This window comes from Daphnia pulicaria, chromosome 8 (assembly GCF_021234035.1).
Source record: "Daphnia pulicaria isolate SC F1-1A chromosome 8, SC_F0-13Bv2, whole genome shotgun sequence".
NCBI lineage: Eukaryota > Metazoa > Arthropoda > Branchiopoda > Diplostraca > Daphniidae > Daphnia > Daphnia pulicaria.
In genome coordinates this window covers 1,082,971-1,100,253 of record NC_060920.1, presented here as the reverse complement: position 1 = coordinate 1,100,253, position 17,283 = coordinate 1,082,971, and the positions used below count along the sequence as shown (strand labels likewise).

At 39.9% G+C, this 17,283-nt stretch overlaps 3 protein-coding genes across 3 annotated transcripts in view; all 3 read left to right on the top strand.

The window, feature by feature from the left end:
- Window positions 1-17,283, top strand: part of LOC124312357 (collagen alpha-1(I) chain-like) — a 1,404,094-nt gene that overhangs the window by 959,955 nt on the left and 426,856 nt on the right. The gene's annotated exons all lie outside the window — the stretch shown is intronic.
- LOC124312279 (ribosome biogenesis protein BMS1 homolog) lies at window positions 873-5,796 on the top strand. The gene is made up of 12 exons (XM_046776747.1): window positions 873-1,041; window positions 1,107-1,227; window positions 1,334-1,524; window positions 1,593-1,741; window positions 1,802-2,541; window positions 2,606-2,801; window positions 2,864-4,144; window positions 4,222-4,461; window positions 4,542-4,812; window positions 4,882-5,033; window positions 5,113-5,433; window positions 5,518-5,796. The coding sequence occupies exons 1-12, from the start codon at window positions 990-992 to the stop codon at window positions 5,683-5,685; spliced, it is 3,882 nt and encodes a 1,293-aa protein (XP_046632703.1). The 5' UTR covers window positions 873-989; the 3' UTR covers window positions 5,686-5,796.
- LOC124312430 (protein spaetzle 5-like) lies at window positions 10,600-13,168 on the top strand. Its single transcript, XM_046776938.1, has 5 exons — window positions 10,600-10,699; window positions 10,810-11,045; window positions 12,247-12,345; window positions 12,426-12,746; window positions 12,809-13,168. Exons 1-5 carry the CDS (start codon window positions 10,619-10,621, stop codon window positions 12,978-12,980), a joined length of 909 nt encoding a protein of 302 aa, XP_046632894.1. The 5' UTR covers window positions 10,600-10,618; the 3' UTR covers window positions 12,981-13,168.

Below are 17,283 nucleotides of genomic sequence, written 5' to 3'. Positions count from 1 at the left end.
ATGAATGTCTCAATAAAATTTCTTAAACCAAAACTATACCATCATCATTTGTTTGTCTTTTTATTATTTAACATTTTTTAGCAAGTAATACTAACTCAACAGTAATTTATAAGTTATAAGGCATTTCACATCATTGAACATAATTAAATTCGTTTTCTACTTAGGGGGTGCCTGTTATAAATTTCAGATAAACAGAATAAACGACGATTGGGTGAGGGAATTGAAATGTTCAAACGACTTTGACAAAAAAACGAGGTTCAGATTATAAGAAGATCCATCAATTAAATAAGTAAATTCCGATAAAGATAAACTCAGAAACTAATAAACCAAATGCAACTCCCAACTTGCAAACCAACTTTCAAGTTTCATTGACTTGTTCTTCTTCATTTTAAAATTTTTCACTCTCGTGTGATTTAGCAGACGAACCAACAGGATCCATTAGGAAATTAGGAACCCTCTATCTTTTACACAACGTCCAGCCAAAAAGCGGAGGATATTAAAACAAAAATTAAATATTTCTGTAAAATAATTTATTATAAGTTTAATTGGAGGCGAAGGTTGGATAAATCACCCGGCACCACAGATCACACCAATTATGCGCAGCCAATTAATTCTGTGTTTGAAACGAAATATTTCTAGTAAATAGTAAGAAAACAATAAAAAATGACTAGGACCTTCGCTAATCGCTATTATTATTTTTTTAGTTAGGAAACGGAAAGAATTTATTTATTTGCAAATAGTTTCTCCTTTTTATCTTCTTCTGTATTTAGTGTCATCTCTGAATCCCAGATGGTATTGTAAAGTAACTCCCAAAAGCAACACTAGATAGAGCTTTTGACAATTCTCGTCGTCTGCTCTTTTTATTCGTCCTTCCTTTTCCTCGTCCTTCCACATGGCCTTTTCTTCTTCGTAGTTTCAGTTTTTTACTTGTCAAGGTGCAGTTATTACAGATTTTATAAGTATTTTCAAGTGAAAAAAAGGGAGCAAGGATGGAGGATCATGTTGAGGACAAGAAAAAGGCTCACCGGGAACGCCGTGCTGGTACATAACTTTTCTGAATACAGTATTTGAAGATTAAAACATTTAACGATGGTAAAAATTTGTAGGGCGCAAAGCGGACAAGAAAAAAGTCAAGGATCCGCACGTTCAAGAAATGGATGCTCGTCAGCGCAACCCCAAAGCTTTTGCTATCCAGTCAGTAGCCAAGGCTCAGAAACGTTTTCACAGGTAAATCGCTTGGTTCATCAAAAATCAATCAAAGCTTGCATGAAGTCTCTTTCAGAGCCAACAACATTTTTGTTCCCTCGTTGTTAACAATTTCAATTTTTTTCAGGGCCCAAGATTTGGAAACGAAAAAGCAGCATATTCCATTAGTAGACAGGACTCCATTAGAACCCCCACCGATCATGGTAGCCATTGTTGGCCCACCCAAAGTTGGAAAAACCACTCTACTCCAAGCTCTAATAAAAAACTTTACACGACAGAATATCACATCCATACAGGGGCCCGTAACCATCGTCACGGGTAATGCGTTATCCGTTAATTTTTACAATATTGAATCTAAAACTTATTATTTTTCTTGAAAAATCTAGGTAAAAAACGAAGGGTGACTTTTATGGAATGCAATAACGACATCAACTCAATGATAGACATCGCGAAAGTGGCTGACCTTGTTCTGCTTTTGACTGATGCTTCGTTTGGCTTCGAAATGGAAATTTTTGAATTTCTCAACATCTGTCAGGTAAGATTTACTGAAGCATACTCCTTGTGTTCAAAATTTATGATCTCGAACGATTACCAGGTGCATGGATTCCCCCGAGTAATGGGCGTTCTGACTCATCTGGACATGTTCAAGAATAACAAACAACTGAAAAAAACTAAAAAAGTTTTGAAGCACAGATTTTGGACAGAAGTTTACCAGGGAGCGAAATTGTTTTACCTTTCTGGTCAACTCCACGGAACCTACCCTAAAAACGAGATCAAGAACCTCGGCCGCTTTATCTCGGTCATGAAATTCCGACCTCTGTTGTGGAGATCGACTCATCCTTACGTCTTGGTGGACCGATTGGAAGACATGACACCTCCCAGTCGATTACACGAGAATCCCAAATGCAATCGGGACATCTGCCTTTACGGTTTCGTGCGTGGTGTCCACTTGAGAAATCACTGCCCCATCCACATCCCAGGCTGTGGTGATTTCCGCCTTAAAGATGTTTCTTTTCTTCCCGATCCTTGCCCTTTACCGGATAAATTGAAAAAACGTTCGCTTGTCGAAAAAGAGAAGCTGATCTATGCCCCCATGTCTGGGGTGGGCGGTATCATCTACGACAAGGATTCCATCTACATTGAGCTTGGCGGCAGTCACTCTCACTCCAAAAAGGATGACCCTACAAATCCTAAATCAGAGATGATCTCGTCGCTGATGAAGTTGCAAAGGACGCTGGATGTACAGATGTCTGAATCAAGAGTAGAAGGACCTACTCTGACTCGGGCGGATGACGAAGACGAGGAACTACTAGACGATGAGCTACCGGACGAGGAGTAAGTTGGATTGAATCGAATTTAAAAGATATTCATATAATTAACGCGTACTTTTATTTCGCAGTGAAGTGGCGGATGGTAAACCTCGCGAGGAAATCGTTCATGATGAAGTTTCTGGGAGGACGAGAAGAAGGGCTGTTTTTAATGACAATCTCGACGATGAAATTGGTGACGATGATGACGACGAGGAGGATGAAGAGGATCAACTGGACGATGAAGAAGATTTTGAGGAAATTAAATTACACCCCATCAATTCTAAGGTAATAGTGATTTCATTTTGTCGAGCTTGAAGTAGAGAAATTTATTTCATTTGTAATTCTAGGACAAAGAAGAAAAATTGGTCTACGAAGTCTCTGAAGAAGAAGATGACGAACTGCCGTCCGTCAATCCCAACGTGACTAGCAATGAAAAATTAAGCGCTACAGCCAAATTACGCCGACAGCTTGCCGACTTTCTCGACGAGGACGAGAGCGATGGAGAAAGTGACGAAGACGATGAAATGCAGACCATTATTGAAGAAAAGGTGGAAGGCGTTGAGGGACAATTTCGACGAGGCTCCATCTTGTACGATCTCAACGACGCCACAGATGAAGTCGATGAAACTAAAGAACCTGCTCGAAAGAAAACCAAAACTGCCAAGAAGAAACCAATCGACAAGGATATGGAGGTCCACCAAAAAATCAAATCCACTTTAAAGGCCTTGGAGAAGCCGATTCCGATTAGCAAGAAATCACGCGAAGCACAAGAGTCGATGGAAGTGGATATGGAAGAGGAGGAAGACGAATCGGAAGACGACGACATCGACTTGAAATGGAAAGACAACCTGGCACAAAAGGCTTCCGAAGCTTTTTACCAACGACAGACAGGCAAGGGAAATCTGCGCAAATTAGTTTACGGTCCGGATATCACAGAAGAGAAGAGTAGCGATGAATCGGACGGTGACGACGAAGAGGAAGGTGGCCGGCTGGGCGGTTTGTTCAAGATTGCGTCGGACAAACGGCGTTCGACTCAGAACATTCTGAGCACCAAGGATCACGTGGATAGTTCCCATTTCCACGTGGATAAGATGCAGGACTGGACCAAGGCGGACGTGCTCGACAGTATCCGCGATTGCTTCGTGACGGGCAAATGGAAAGAGAACGAAGACGCCGAGGAACTGCTGGCCATGGATGATCTCGACGATATGAACTCTGAAGGCGATTTCGAAGACCTGGAAACTGGAGAGGTGTCCCAAGCGGACAAGAAAAGCGGTGCCGAGAATAAAGATGAGTCGCCAGAAGACGAACGCAAAAGGTTGATTGAAAAGAAACGGAAACTCAAGGAACAATTCAACTCCGAGTATGACGAAGGCGGGTCCAAGAAAACCAAAACTTATTACGACGATCTCAAAGAAGAGATGGATCAACAGGCCCAGCTCAACAAAAGTGAGTTTGATGGCATGGATGACGAAACCCGGATCCAGTACGAAGGCTACAGACCAGGAATGTACGTCCGGATGGAAGTTGCAGATGTTCCCTGCGAGTTGTTGACGAATTTCAACCCTATCTATCCCTTGATCGTTGGAGCTTTGCTGCCCGGCGAGGAGAACATTGGATTTGTTCAGGTAACATTTTATTTCGGTTTTATTCCGTGCATGTACTGTTGTAGGGATCTATTTAAATTTCTTATTTCTACAAACAGGCTCGTCTGAAGAAACATAGGTGGCAGCGACGTATCCTAAAAACGAGGGATCCGCTGATCCTCTCGTTGGGCTGGCGCCGATTTCAAACCATTCCGCTTTACTCGATCCACGATCACAATGGACGTCACAGACAGCTCAAATACACACCAGAGCATATGCACTGTACAGCTTCGTTTTGGGGTCCATTGACACCTCAAGGCACAGGTTTGCTGGCAGTTCAGTCCGTCTCTCAAGTTCAGGTACAAATCCCTTAATTAATTGAAATTTGTTCCAAAGTAATTTTTTAATTTTGATTTTTGTTTTTCTTGCTTTGGCATAGTCTGGATTTAGGATATCAGCGACGGGCACGATTCTCGATTTGGACAAGTCGACTCAGATTGTCAAGAAACTCAAATTAGTCGGTACGCCGTTCCAGATTTACCGCAAAACGGCCTTTATCGAGGGCATGTTCTCGTCGACCCTGGAAGTGGCCAAATTCGAAGGAGCATCGATCCGAACCGTTTCCGGCATCCGTGGTCAGATTAAAAAAGCCATCCGCAGTCCGGAAGGATCGTTCCGTGCCACTTTTGAAGACAAAATCAAACTTAGCGGTAAATAAGCCGAAATTTGTAATTTAAAGTTGCACCTAACTAAATAACACACTCTGTGGATGTACGTAGACATCGTTTTTGTGAGGACTTGGTTCCGCGTGGATGTTCCGGAATTTTACACACCCGTAACCTCTCTGCTCTTACCTCTCGACGCCAAGAATACCTGGTTAGGAATGAAGACATTGGGCCAAATCAAACGTGAACGAAACATCAAGAACGAGGTATTTCGAAACAGGATCAACAGATAATTCTTTTTTATTTCTCGCTAATTCTTTCTCGTTCTTCTTTCTAATTTCAAAGGCGAACACGGACAGCATGTACACGCCGATTGAACGGAAACCTCACGTCAAACAACCGCTGGTGATTCCACGGGCCCTTCAAAGTGCACTGCCTTACATTAATCGGCCCAAAGTCAAGAAGGCCGACCATGCACCAGGTACCATCGAAGCCGTTAGAGCTCAGCGTCCCGCTGTGGTGCTGGAGCCTCGAGAACAGAAGGTGGCCAAACTGATGGCCATGCTCAAGACCCGCTACGACGACAGGAAAGATCGACTCCACGTCGAGGCTGTGGAACGACTGGCTGCTCATCGTACTGTAGTCCAAGCCGAAGCAGAAAGAAAAGTAAGTTTCATTGCTTTCCATTTCTTTCGTTTGACGTCAACTTATTCACAACTTTTGTCATTTGCGTGCGTGTTTGTTTATTAGATGTCGAAGCAGAAGGAAGCCCGGCAGTCCGTGTCACGACTGTTGAGTCGAGCTGAAGCTATCAAAGAAGCGAAAGCACGAAGAAGAGGAGGTGCAGGAGGTGGAGATGAAGGCGGAAGGGGAGGAAGAGGTAGGGGGCGTGGAAGGGGTCGAGGAGGTAGGAGGTAGTGATGACGTCCTGATATTTGCTATGTCAGTATGCCCCCCCCCCGTCAATTGTGTGTGACTCTTGTCTACATGGAGAAGTGACAAACGGAATACACTTTCAACTTCCGACTATCTGTGGTCATATATTTCATTAACTGTCTTAATTTTAACATACCTTTGAGTAATTTATGAGTTTTAACGCAACGTGAAAAGAACAGAGTCTCTACTTGTACTAATGTGTGCATCTATATTATGAAGAACCCATCATGGGCGAGAAGACACCACGCCTGGATTACATCCCTTCCAATGGCAATCTCATTTCTTTTACTGTCGCCGTTTTTCGTCCCTCGAGCCGCCATCACGTGTGAGACCATCAAATTCATGTAAGGAGCGATCCATTCGAATTTTTAACTCTGAATTTTTTTCCGGTTTTTTCCTTGTTAGAAACATTTAAAAAAAATTTGGTGGGGGTATATATAAATTTGGGAAAAATATTATGGTGAAGTTCTTTGAAACTGTATATATTGGCGATGGTGAGAAGGTTCTACTCGTTCTACTTAAGGTCCAAATGGCAATAATTGGCATTTGATTACATTCTCGCTCTTCTGCAAACAACTGCAGTTCATTCAATTCGACATAACCAAGTATTACTCATCTTTTAGTTCTCTTTTACTGACTTAATAGAAATTCTTCGCTTCATTCAATAACAGAAATCGGCTGCGCATAATTGGTGGGCTGATTTATGAGACATCTGAATCTGATCCCACAAAAGGAAAAGACGGCTTTAAATAGTTCTTGTGAAAATAATTGATGTTAGGAACCTGGAACCCCCACCCGACTCTCTTGGTATAAACATTCCCTTCTGATCGAGTTTCATTAATTTATTAAACTAACAGTTGCATCGTATTACCGCCCACCGGTCCACCCTCTTTTTTCGGTTTGGGGTAATAAGCAAGACGAAACACGAGAAAGAGAATGATACCAGCATGTCGGCGTTAAAGATCCAACTTGCGTAGTAGGCGAGGCCGGGACCCGGAAAACTCTCAGCGCTGCTTCATTCGGTCACCACCCGCCAAGGAAAACGGACATCTCCTTCAATTTTGTCCGTTTTCGCTTTTGCTCTATTTTTATTTGAAACCATTTGCAGATCAAAATCGGGCAAAAGTGAAAACTAGCAAAGTTTGACAGTCATGTCCTCTTTTCTTTTTGAGGCAGAGGCGTTGTGTGTGCTCGACGCTTCGAGGGGAGGAGGGAGTTAACAAAAATGTGAATGTGTGACATGGGGGGAGGGGCGGGTTGACTAAAATAATACGTCACTTTGACATTTTTTTTATTTTATGAGGTAGTTATTTTTCGCTCGATGCCCATTTTTGAATTGACTAGTAATTATACCTCCGGAGTTTCGGCCAATCGGCGACGGAATTTCATTAAAATCTCCACCCGTCTGCCCGGCTTGACTCGCGTGATATTCCCAACGGCCTGCGTCATTTTAAAGTTGTTCCTAGAAAACATTTCAAATTTCAATCAACTGATTGTTTCAATAAACCAGAATCCAGACCTGTGTTTCTCTGTAAGTCCCGTCATTCCGCACAATTCCGGAATGAGATAGATCGTATCATCTCTCATGCTGGCGCCTTGCTGGTTGTCGGGTTTGTTTCGTGAGGGTCGGGACACGAGCAAAAATTGCCGATCGTCTTTGATGTTCACCTCGTAATGGTTTGTGTAATATTCCCTGTAGCTAATGTCCCGATCCTCTTTGCGACAGTGGTAGGTCGACATTGGATTCTTGCTGTCGAAATCAATGTCGTCAATCCTGTACGTTTTTTCGTTGTACAGCGTCATCACGATCTGGCCCAGTAATTCAGTTTTGACACGATTCTATAAATCAACAGTTAAAACTGATTTGAATAATTTCGTAATTACAGAGAAAAGGCTAATTCAAATACCAGGAAATCTCCTCCTGATTGCCGATGAATTCGTTAATTTTGTTTCTTTTTTTACTCAGCTCACTACTATAACTTGGGATAAAAAATTTACCGTTCAATCACTATATTGTTCTTATGTAGATAAGAGATTCTGGGTATATAGAGAATACAAATATATTTGACCTAGGGTTTTTTGTTGATTCTACTCTTGGCTGTTTTTGTTACTAGTTGACGATGAAGACGCTAGCTGACGCAACCTGTTGACAAACCATTTGGTAAACAGACGTGGGAATAAATAGGGTGGAAATGACATTTCCACTTTAAGAATTTTAGGATATCATTGAATTCGTGTGTGAAAGATGGACAATTGCAGTGACAATTAACACCAACTGTATCCCTAATGTCGGACAAAACTTAGAAATTGAAAAAAGCAATCAAATATATTTTGAGTTAACTTTCATTTTTTTCTGTGTTTGTACTATAGTCCTAGGTGGATCGGGGTCTGTAGGGATTCTTGGAGTAGTCACATCATCCCTTTTGCTTTGTTTCTACATGTAGCCTACAATGTGTGTATTTATATTATGAAGTACTCGCCATGGGCGAGAAGACACCAAGCCTGCATGGATTACGTTACTTCCAATGGTAATCTCATTTCTTTCAATGTCATAGTTTTTCGTCCCTTAATATCATGAATTCTTAAGATTCCTACTTATTCGATAGTTTTTGAGGTGCCAACCGCGTCAAATAATGATTGGAGTTTCGCAATTAAATAGTCATCGAAAAATGGAGTGCGGTCCAACTAGATCGGGTACAGTCGTGAACAACCCTGTGATAACCTTCCGTGGTCTCCCGGAATTCTATGAACATTAATCACTTATTTTTTAATCTAGCCTCTAGGCATAAAATCCAAAACTTTTTGTTAGCAGAATCCCTTGACAACTGAAAGGCACAATAATAAAATGTGTGTAGGAAGGAGACGGTTAATAAAGTTAATGTTAATTTCTTATTGAACATTTAACATTTAAGGGACATCGCTTTAGTGGAGCCGCGCCTGATGCGGTAAGGGTAGTTGAACATTCTTATGGTTGCAGCTATTGAGATTATTGTGGAATCGAATATGGGGCACCATTTCTTCCAATCAGTATAAGTTGACGATGTAAGCGGATGTAAGCGTAAGCAAATAAAAGAAACCTCATATTATAGACAAAAAAGGTATAAATTTCTTAAAATAAAATTAGACTTAAGATTTTTGATCCTTTTTTTAGGGGGTGGGGGAGGGGTGGTGGTCAGGTCGTGAGGATTTTTCCCGAAAAGGGGGAGTTTTATTCTTGTCTTGGTTAAAACATGTTTTCGGTGAGATGAAAAGCGCATTAGTCGTCAAACCCAACACACCTGTTGATCGTTCAGAACCATTAATTTTTATACGATACGGGCACGCTTCAGTGAGTGTTTACATATAACATGTGTTGAAAATTTCGAATTCTATACGCCGCAGAGAAAGTAGCAAAGCTTCTTCTTAATATATTCGTAATATATAACATTAAAGTCACCTCTCAGTTTTTAATCTTACACATATTTTGAGAAAAAAATGAATTTTTTAATAAATCATGAATCATGCAGTGACGTAATATTTTTGAGGAACGAGCAAACGTGATAATGTTTCTTCGCAGTTTTTTTTTGGCTAAAGCTCGAAGGGTCGAAGCAGAGTAATTTTTCCTTCTGGTTTTTTGGCCAGAAGCAATATCAGCAGGGGTTCTATTGTTGTCTGTTTGTCTCATGTAACGGAATACGCTGCTTTTTTTGAAATATTGAGTTTGTAAGAAACCAATTGAAACTGCTGAAGACAAAATAAAGGCCGGTAAAGGCACTGTCATCTTTTTTAAAGGAGAGCTCGTCAGTCAACCGAGGCTATATACGTTAGCAGTACCCTAGAATAACTTGCTAAGGCAATTAAGCCGTTCCAAGGTTTTGATCAATCAACCGATTCTATATCTTTTCTTGGAATCGTTTTAGAGCCTTGACTACTGAATGGATGACGAAGACTTTATTAGCGCTGACGAACATCCATCTCTGGAACGTGCGGATCCTTGGCTTTCTTTTAACTCTTGTCCGCGTTTTGCGCCCTGTAATTATTCACGGCCACCTTCGCTAAATGCCTTTATTATCGTTCAAAGGAATTTTTTCTCTTAAAGGTATATTTTATTTTACATCGAGAACAATGTTCTCGGTGTACCTCCTCCTTGTCCTCGACGGTGTCCTCCATCCTTCTTTTCTTTTCTTTGACTTTAATAAATTCTACAAAACCCGGGAATAATGAAGAAGACGAAAAAAGGGGTAGGCTACATTAAGACATCACAACCAGATTAGTCGTTTCTTAACTAATGCGCATTATCGTGATTTCCATAACCTCGAGAATCCAAGATAGCTGAACAAACACCGCAAGAAAAAAAAAATGTTGGACGCCCTACTGAGACTTTCTGTTTCAAGTGGTTAAAGAAGCTGAACAGTGGTTTTGCTTGATCAAATAATTTTCGATTCAAAATTTATTGAAAAAAATGTATATTTCATTTATTTATTTTTATCTTTATTTGTACTGTAATTTGGCTGTCTCGTTCCACTCGAGGCCAACTCGTTTATTTTTGTACTCAAGGTCTATTAAGTGTCATAAAAATATTTCTAGCGTGACGGCTCTAATACATATTCGCGGTCGGGTTTTTCCATCCGCCATTTCGGCAAAATTTTTGATATTCGATTCCACTGGCCTAGCGAGACATAGGAAGCGATTGAGACGGCCATGAAGGGGAAATCCCACCGTATAGAGAATTATATAATTCAACATTGTTCGTAAAAATTGCTACACTTGGAAGCCTGGGAAATAACTACGGAAAGATATCTTATTTCTAAGCCTTTAAAGGGCGACAATAAAAGGTGAAAGTAATGAAGCGGACAGAATCCCCTTAGTAATCAAAGCCGAACGCGTTTAGCAATCCTACCTTGACGTAAGGTAGTATAGGGAGAGAGAAAGGCGGATGAAGATGGTGGCGCTCAACGTCGCTTTAGTCGACAAAAACTTGAGTCCGAGTCGTCAGTCTTCTGATAGAAATCAGACGGTAAGGCAACGTTTTGTTCCGTCTCTTGGCGTTTCACTTTCACTTACTTTTTTTTTAAAATCTTTACACTTTACTTGTATTGTTAGATGTAACACAATTCAATTATTTAGAGTCAACGCAGTAATTTGATCGAAATGGTTCATCCATCATCCAACCTCTGCTGGTTAGCATTTCCTTTGTTGTATGTGATCATCCAGTTCGCCGATGGAAATCCTGGATACCCTCATCCCAAGCCCCATTATTCTCCTCAGGGATCACAACCTTACTTGCCCGCACCCACTGGAAAACGTCCATCGTGTGCCGGACCTACTGACACTTTCTGCACCAAAGTAGACTATTACCCCACGTAAGTACGTACGTAGTGTTTTACGTTGTTGCAATTAATAGCGTGAAATTGTTTTGTTCCTATTTTTAATTAAGTTTTTTCTTGTGGTGAGATTTGGCACTCGATCCGAGTTTCCGAACGCTATAATCTCGATACGCTCGATATAATAGTCATCTCAATCGTCCATGGAAACAATTTGTTTCAAACAAACAATGAACGTATACATAATGTTTACAGAACAAGAAGAAAAAGGCCGCCGTCCGTGACAATTTCTTGATTATAAAGACCCATTTATAATTCTTTAAGACAAGATGAATGAAAAGTATTCATACAAGTAGGTCGCCCAAATAATTTACAAAATAAATAAATAAAGAATTCACTCGACAGCAAAACATATTTAATGATACATTATAGCCAATAGAAAAAAAAATTATGACTGTATAAAATAGAAATAGAAAAAAAAATTGATTATGACTGTAGCTATAAAAAAAACCTAACAGATATAGCCTTACAGTTTTGTAGCCTATAACTATATGTAAAAGCGCTGAAGAAGTGATGTTAAACAGTCATCTCCAGATGCGTCAATATCTTCTGAACTGTGCACTATACTATATGTTGCGCTAAATTGTTAACAAGCGATTTTCCGACAATTCCTTTGTATAAACCACAATGTTTTTATCGGTTTTTATCACGAAAACATGAGAAAACATATAAGAGTTACAGAAGTTCTGATTTTACATTTGTTGCGTACACTAGTTGCTATTTAGATGATGTTTGCATTCAACAAGTTCACACTCAATAAGAAGGCCATAATTCCGGATGGGCATTTTGCTTACTGAATCCGGAAATGGCCTTCTCTAATTCCCTCCGAGCTAACAAGTAAACTGGACAGGGACAGCTATAGACCACCGACAACCTTGTTCTTGTTGAGTCCTATTTTTGGTCTTCAACAGTTATGGAAATATTTTTCTTCTTGCCTTGAAGCCGATTGCGTCGGGTGCGATTTAATGGATGCTGATTAGATTGAATTTCTTTCCAGCCTAACTAACCTATTTCATCCCAACATAACCACGGCCATTGCTGATTAACCCACCAAATTCGAAAAAAATGCTAGTTCTTGCAGTTCTTGCGAGATTTTGTTTTAAATTTCTTTGTAATCATTTTAGTTTTTATTTAAAGTATTTTCAATTGAATTTAAATAAGATATCTTTTACGAATTTAGGGAAGTTATTGAATATCTAGTAAAAAGCTACAGCTTCGACTTCAAAACGCTTTTACAAGATGAATCGACTGATTCTATGATGACTTCAATGATGATAAGGTATATAGATAAATACATAGTAATATTACTCTTTTCAAACAAAAAATGTTATTCATGCACTTCAAACTATCCGACTATAGCAATGCAACGGTTTCACAACCCTCCCAACATCATGCTGTGGTAGCAAGGCCACCTTATAATGGCCCTTATGCCAACGGAAAAATTGAGCATGACCATTGGCGGTCGAGGTATGCTCCAATGCCATCTAGACGTCAACAGTCTTTGCAGAGCAATAGTCGAGTAACCCGTCAAATTGAAAACGAAGAAAAGCTATGCCCAACAACATCGTCGTTTATTACACCACGAACTGCTGTCAACACTCGTGGAAACTGGATGTACGTTGTAAATTTAGATGGAGCAGATCAGCAAAACACACAGCTTGTACGAACTGAGAGATGCGCGTAAGTTTTTTAAAAACCAACATTCCATTTCAAGAAATAAACTCAATTATCCTGTTTTGCAGAACGACAGAATGTTCGGGACTCTGTCAAGTACCGGCTGGATTTTCTGCCACCTGTTCGCAGCAATTTGTACAGAAGCGACTAGTGGCTCTGAATGGAAATGGAGAGAATCTTTACACCGACACTTTTTGGTTTCCTCATTGTTGTATCTGCCAGATAAGGTCCAGTGTTTGAAATGAATGCTCACTTGCGGAATGCGGATTTATTAATTTTGTATTTATTCCTTCCAACACTTTTGCCGTCATATAATTGTGCACAATCTCTTGGGCGATCCAATATACAACAAATGATTTTGTAATAGGCTTGTACACACAAACTTTACCACTAGCTGCGAGTCTGAATAAAAATACAATTCATGTTCACTATATTAATCAAAGTAAGACTTTGCGATATTCTTCAAGTTCACGTATGAAGTTTCTATTTGGTAAAGAACGAGCACACATCATACGTCTACTCCAGTTTGAATCGTTGATCTGCCGTACGTGAAAAAAAGGAAATAATTGTGAAGCGGCTTAAAAACCTTTTCTCTGTGAAATAAAGGTTAAAATCGATGTTAATCAGTTCGGAATGGGAATACTTTGATCGTTAATAATAAAACAAGATTATTATTGTTTATATCTCAAAGGTTGATTTGATTTCAAAGAAAAAGCAAATATTCAAAAATTTGATAAAACCTTACCTAACCTAACCTTTCCTCCATGATATATACTACAGGTCTAAACCCTACTATCCCCGCTACCAGAGCCATTCACTAAATTTTTTAAACAAATAAATTTTTTAAAATTGATTGTTGAGAAAAGAATGGAATCGATGTAAAACAGCTGGGCTTCGTTGGCAATCGATGGTTGGAGTTCGAAAAAAATTTAATGGCCAGAATAATAGTAGATCTTACTTGCTTTTTTCAAAATCGGCCGCTAGATGGCGTGGCGAAATGACGTCTGTCAATGGCGAAAATCTTCAGAAAATGACGAAAAATGTTCTAGATTTCAATTGCCAATATCTCTGCTAATAAGCGTTAAAAAAAAACGGAGCGAGATGTCTCTAGAGGGGGGTAAAATCTTTCATTCTAAAAAATGACATTTTTTTAAAGGTCTGGTTTGCCCGAAAACTGATGTCAAAAATCCGAAAAAAACGCTACAATTTCTGGTGGGGTCCCTTAGTTTTTATTGAATAACTTAAAAACTATGCTAGCTAGAACATTACGGATTTTACCATTGGGTTTTCCGTAAAATTCCACACAAAATGATTTAAACGGGGACTGGCTGCGATGCCTTAATCACCCTTTTCCAAAAATTTTAAACCCCCAAAACCCCTTATTTTGGCCTCTTTGAGTGGAGGACTCAGTGTTAAAAGGATCGTCTAACATTTCAGATACAAAAAAAATTTAATTATTATGGCATATAGTATTTCGGTGCTGAAATGGAATATTTACTTTCACTTTTTGATTGCTTCGCTTTCTTGGCCTTGCTTTTCCAAGATTTATTCCCTGCCTTTTCTTGCCGTTTAGCCAGGGAAGAGTATAGAGGAGAAAGCAGTTGCTATTCCTCAACAGGGGGGGGGGGGGAGTCTAACCCATAGCTGTCCGGGGAGTGGAAGCCGCCCGCCAGTTGGCAGCAGTTGGCTCATTGTGCTGCCAACTGGCGGGCGGCTTCCACTCCCCGGACAGCAATGGGTTACAGCACGGGATAGGACTGCTTTCTCCTCTATACTCCTCCCTGGTTTAGCTTTCGCAGCTGCCATAGCTTTCAGACGACGAGCGGTCTCTCTTTCCTGCGCACAATCCTGCATCGATCTCACTGCCTTTCTGATATTGGCACAGTTATCTGTAACAATACCACTTTTCCACCAATTTTTAATTTGTTAATCTGGTCTTCAATAAGTCCAGATATAAGATCATGCGTGTTGCTTCCTGTTTTGTAAAATGTTAGTTCTGTTCATTTGTCAATTATAACATTTAGTTTCTGACCTTTCATTCTTTTGCAACACAGCGCCCCCGATTTCCTCACGAGAATTTTTTCATCTAACCAATGGGCTGTCATTCCAATCCAGCTACGGTGAGTCGTTGACCGCATATCAGCAGTAAGACAAACGTTGGCAACCGAAAAACTCATGGCCGCTGTTACTTCTTCTTCAAAGACATTGCGCTCATTTTCAACTATTTTTCTCAACTTCTTTGCCCCCATTGCACTGGCTTTGGGATTCAAAGTAGTAATGATTGCCCTAAAAGCTGTGTCGTCGACGGTACTCACCAGTCTGCCCAGGTATCAAAACCCAAGAACCCATCTTGTCGATATCTTTATCAATGTTTTTTATCAAAATATTTTGCAAAATCCTAGAAAAAAATAAATTCTACTATACTTGCATAATCAAAAATCTTTATTTCTTAATTACCTTGTCCCATCCATGTAAAAATAAAATCTAGCAAGCACCGACTTGTAAGATTTTTCGCGATTTTTCGGATCTTTGGAGTAGAAGTTTGATAAAATCACTCTTGTAGTGAGAAACCGAAACCTTGTCTCGAATATTGCATTTTCGTAATTGGTTTTTAATATTTTGCCACGCATGGATCCAGCAACGGAACAACGGAATTTTTGGCCATGTCTTGAAAACAGCGTTCGTCATGGCTTTCTCATCGTCTGTTACAATAATAATTCGCTTGGATTCTGCAATTTCAGGAACGAGTTCCGCCACACGTGAAAAAAAGAAGCTATGCACATATTCTATCCTCTCCATGTGAATCATGAACACGGAATAACGGGAGTTTCCTCAAATTTAGTGTGTCGGTATGAAAGACCCGACACATAGAAATCAACCATTTCAAAAGTTGTGTTGTACGACAGACACATCGTTGACAACTCCTTCCGTTCAATAAGCAAAAGAAAATCCGATACAGTTTCTAAGGTAGTTCAGAAATAATATAACGAATATATTGAATAAGAAACAGTATATTACAATTCTTACCCTCACTGAAGCAAGTGACTATATTGGGAATGGCGAAATGACGATATCATTATGGATAAAATCCGTTTCTTCCTTGAGTTCAATAAGATGATAAATTTCATCATCACCCAAACGTGCTTTCGTTCTCGGTGCATCGTGTTTTGCAATGGTTTTAAGTCTCGAACAACACCTACGTTTTGTCTTTCATCCGTTACATTCTTCACCAATGCCTCCACCAACTTTTCGCTGTACACTTTCAACGGATATTTTTCCTTACCATTTTTAATTTTTGCAACTCCGAATCCTTTGTTCGGGTAAAATTCTTGTTGGGATTTTTCGAGTTGCCATGGGCCAACCATTTAGCACTTTTTTCGTCTCCTAAGTATCTTATTAACACTCGGTTTGGATACAATTTGGGACACTCGTTTTTGAAAACTTTTACACGTTTTTGAAAACTATCATCTGTTACCGATCTTTTCGCCACCTGGGTCTTAAAATAATACTTTGTGCACTTCGCTCCGCTTTTGCTGGTAACAGTTTTTGTTGCTCCCTGAACCCACCTATACGTAGTAGTTTGAACGGGCCTATGACGTTCCGGCCCTATACCATTCCGGCCCTACCATTCCGGCCCAAATTTGGAAAATTTACGCTAGGGCCAGAAGGGTGTCCTTTCCGGCCCCAATTTTTGAAAACCCTTCCGGCCCCATCTTTATATTTACTAGAAATTTGGCTTTGAAGGCCATTCGGCACTTTACGTTTAGTAGCTGTTAGTCCAGAATCATTTTCATTGATTCATTTAATGGCGCATTGACAGATACAAAAACAAATACAAAACAAAAAATCCACATGTTGCTGCTAGAATCGATCAGACTCATTCCAACGACTTTCTTGTTACTTAAAGGTGTAAAAGTTGCGAGCAGAATGATTCTACCAACAATAATGTTGCACAGAAAGTGTGATTTCAACGGGGTTCAACCACCCTTTTAATAAGAAAGAGTTCTAGTCAATAGTGCCAATGATAAGTGAGCGGTACTACAGTATATCACTTAATAATTTAGATCGCTCATGTTCATAACGCCCACAGTCACGACAAACAAAGGGTCGGTTTCCAAGAAGACATTTCGGTTTTCGTGGGAATCTCAAAAGTTGTAAAAGGCTGAAAACAAACGAGGCATAAGCAACAATTGCCAGAGATTCAAGACACTAGATTAGACATTTTTAAATCCCGCTCATAAACTGGTCGCTAGTAGTGTTCGGGTAACAAATGGCATGACAATATTGACTTCTATCACGGCCGTGTTCAAACTAGCGATTCATTTAAACAACAAAAAAAAAAACTTTTGAAAGTAATTAGCCTGTGAAAACACTTCGAGTTGTTGCAACCACTGCTGGTCTGTGAATGCATCCACCTCGTTAATTAACGTCATAACTTCAGCAAATTTTTAGGAATATTGTTGCTTAAAAGGCTAGAAAGGAGTGACATCGATGGTTCTTTCCAAAACCAAAATGATTCAAAATATGAACACGCTGCCATGAC

What these genes read in the sequence shown, in the direction of transcription:
- LOC124312279 (XM_046776747.1), top strand. Translation starts at nt 990, where the DNA reads ATGGAGGATCATGTTGAGGACAAGAAAAAGGCTCACCGGGAACGCCGT. An exon ending in AATTTCTCAACATCTGTCAG is followed by an intron (nt 1,742 to 1,801) that starts GTAAGATTTACT and finishes AACGATTACCAG; the next exon opens with GTGCATGGATTCCCCCGAGT. An exon ending in AGAACATTGGATTTGTTCAG is followed by an intron (nt 4,145 to 4,221) that starts GTAACATTTTAT and finishes TTCTACAAACAG; the next exon opens with GCTCGTCTGAAGAAACATAG.
- LOC124312430 (XM_046776938.1), top strand. Translation starts at nt 10,619, where the DNA reads ATGAAGATGGTGGCGCTCAACGTCGCTTTAGTCGACAAAAACTTGAGT. An exon ending in ATGACTTCAATGATGATAAG is followed by an intron (nt 12,346 to 12,425) that starts GTATATAGATAA and finishes ATCCGACTATAG; the next exon opens with CAATGCAACGGTTTCACAAC. An exon ending in GTACGAACTGAGAGATGCGC is followed by an intron (nt 12,747 to 12,808) that starts GTAAGTTTTTTA and finishes CCTGTTTTGCAG; the next exon opens with AACGACAGAATGTTCGGGAC.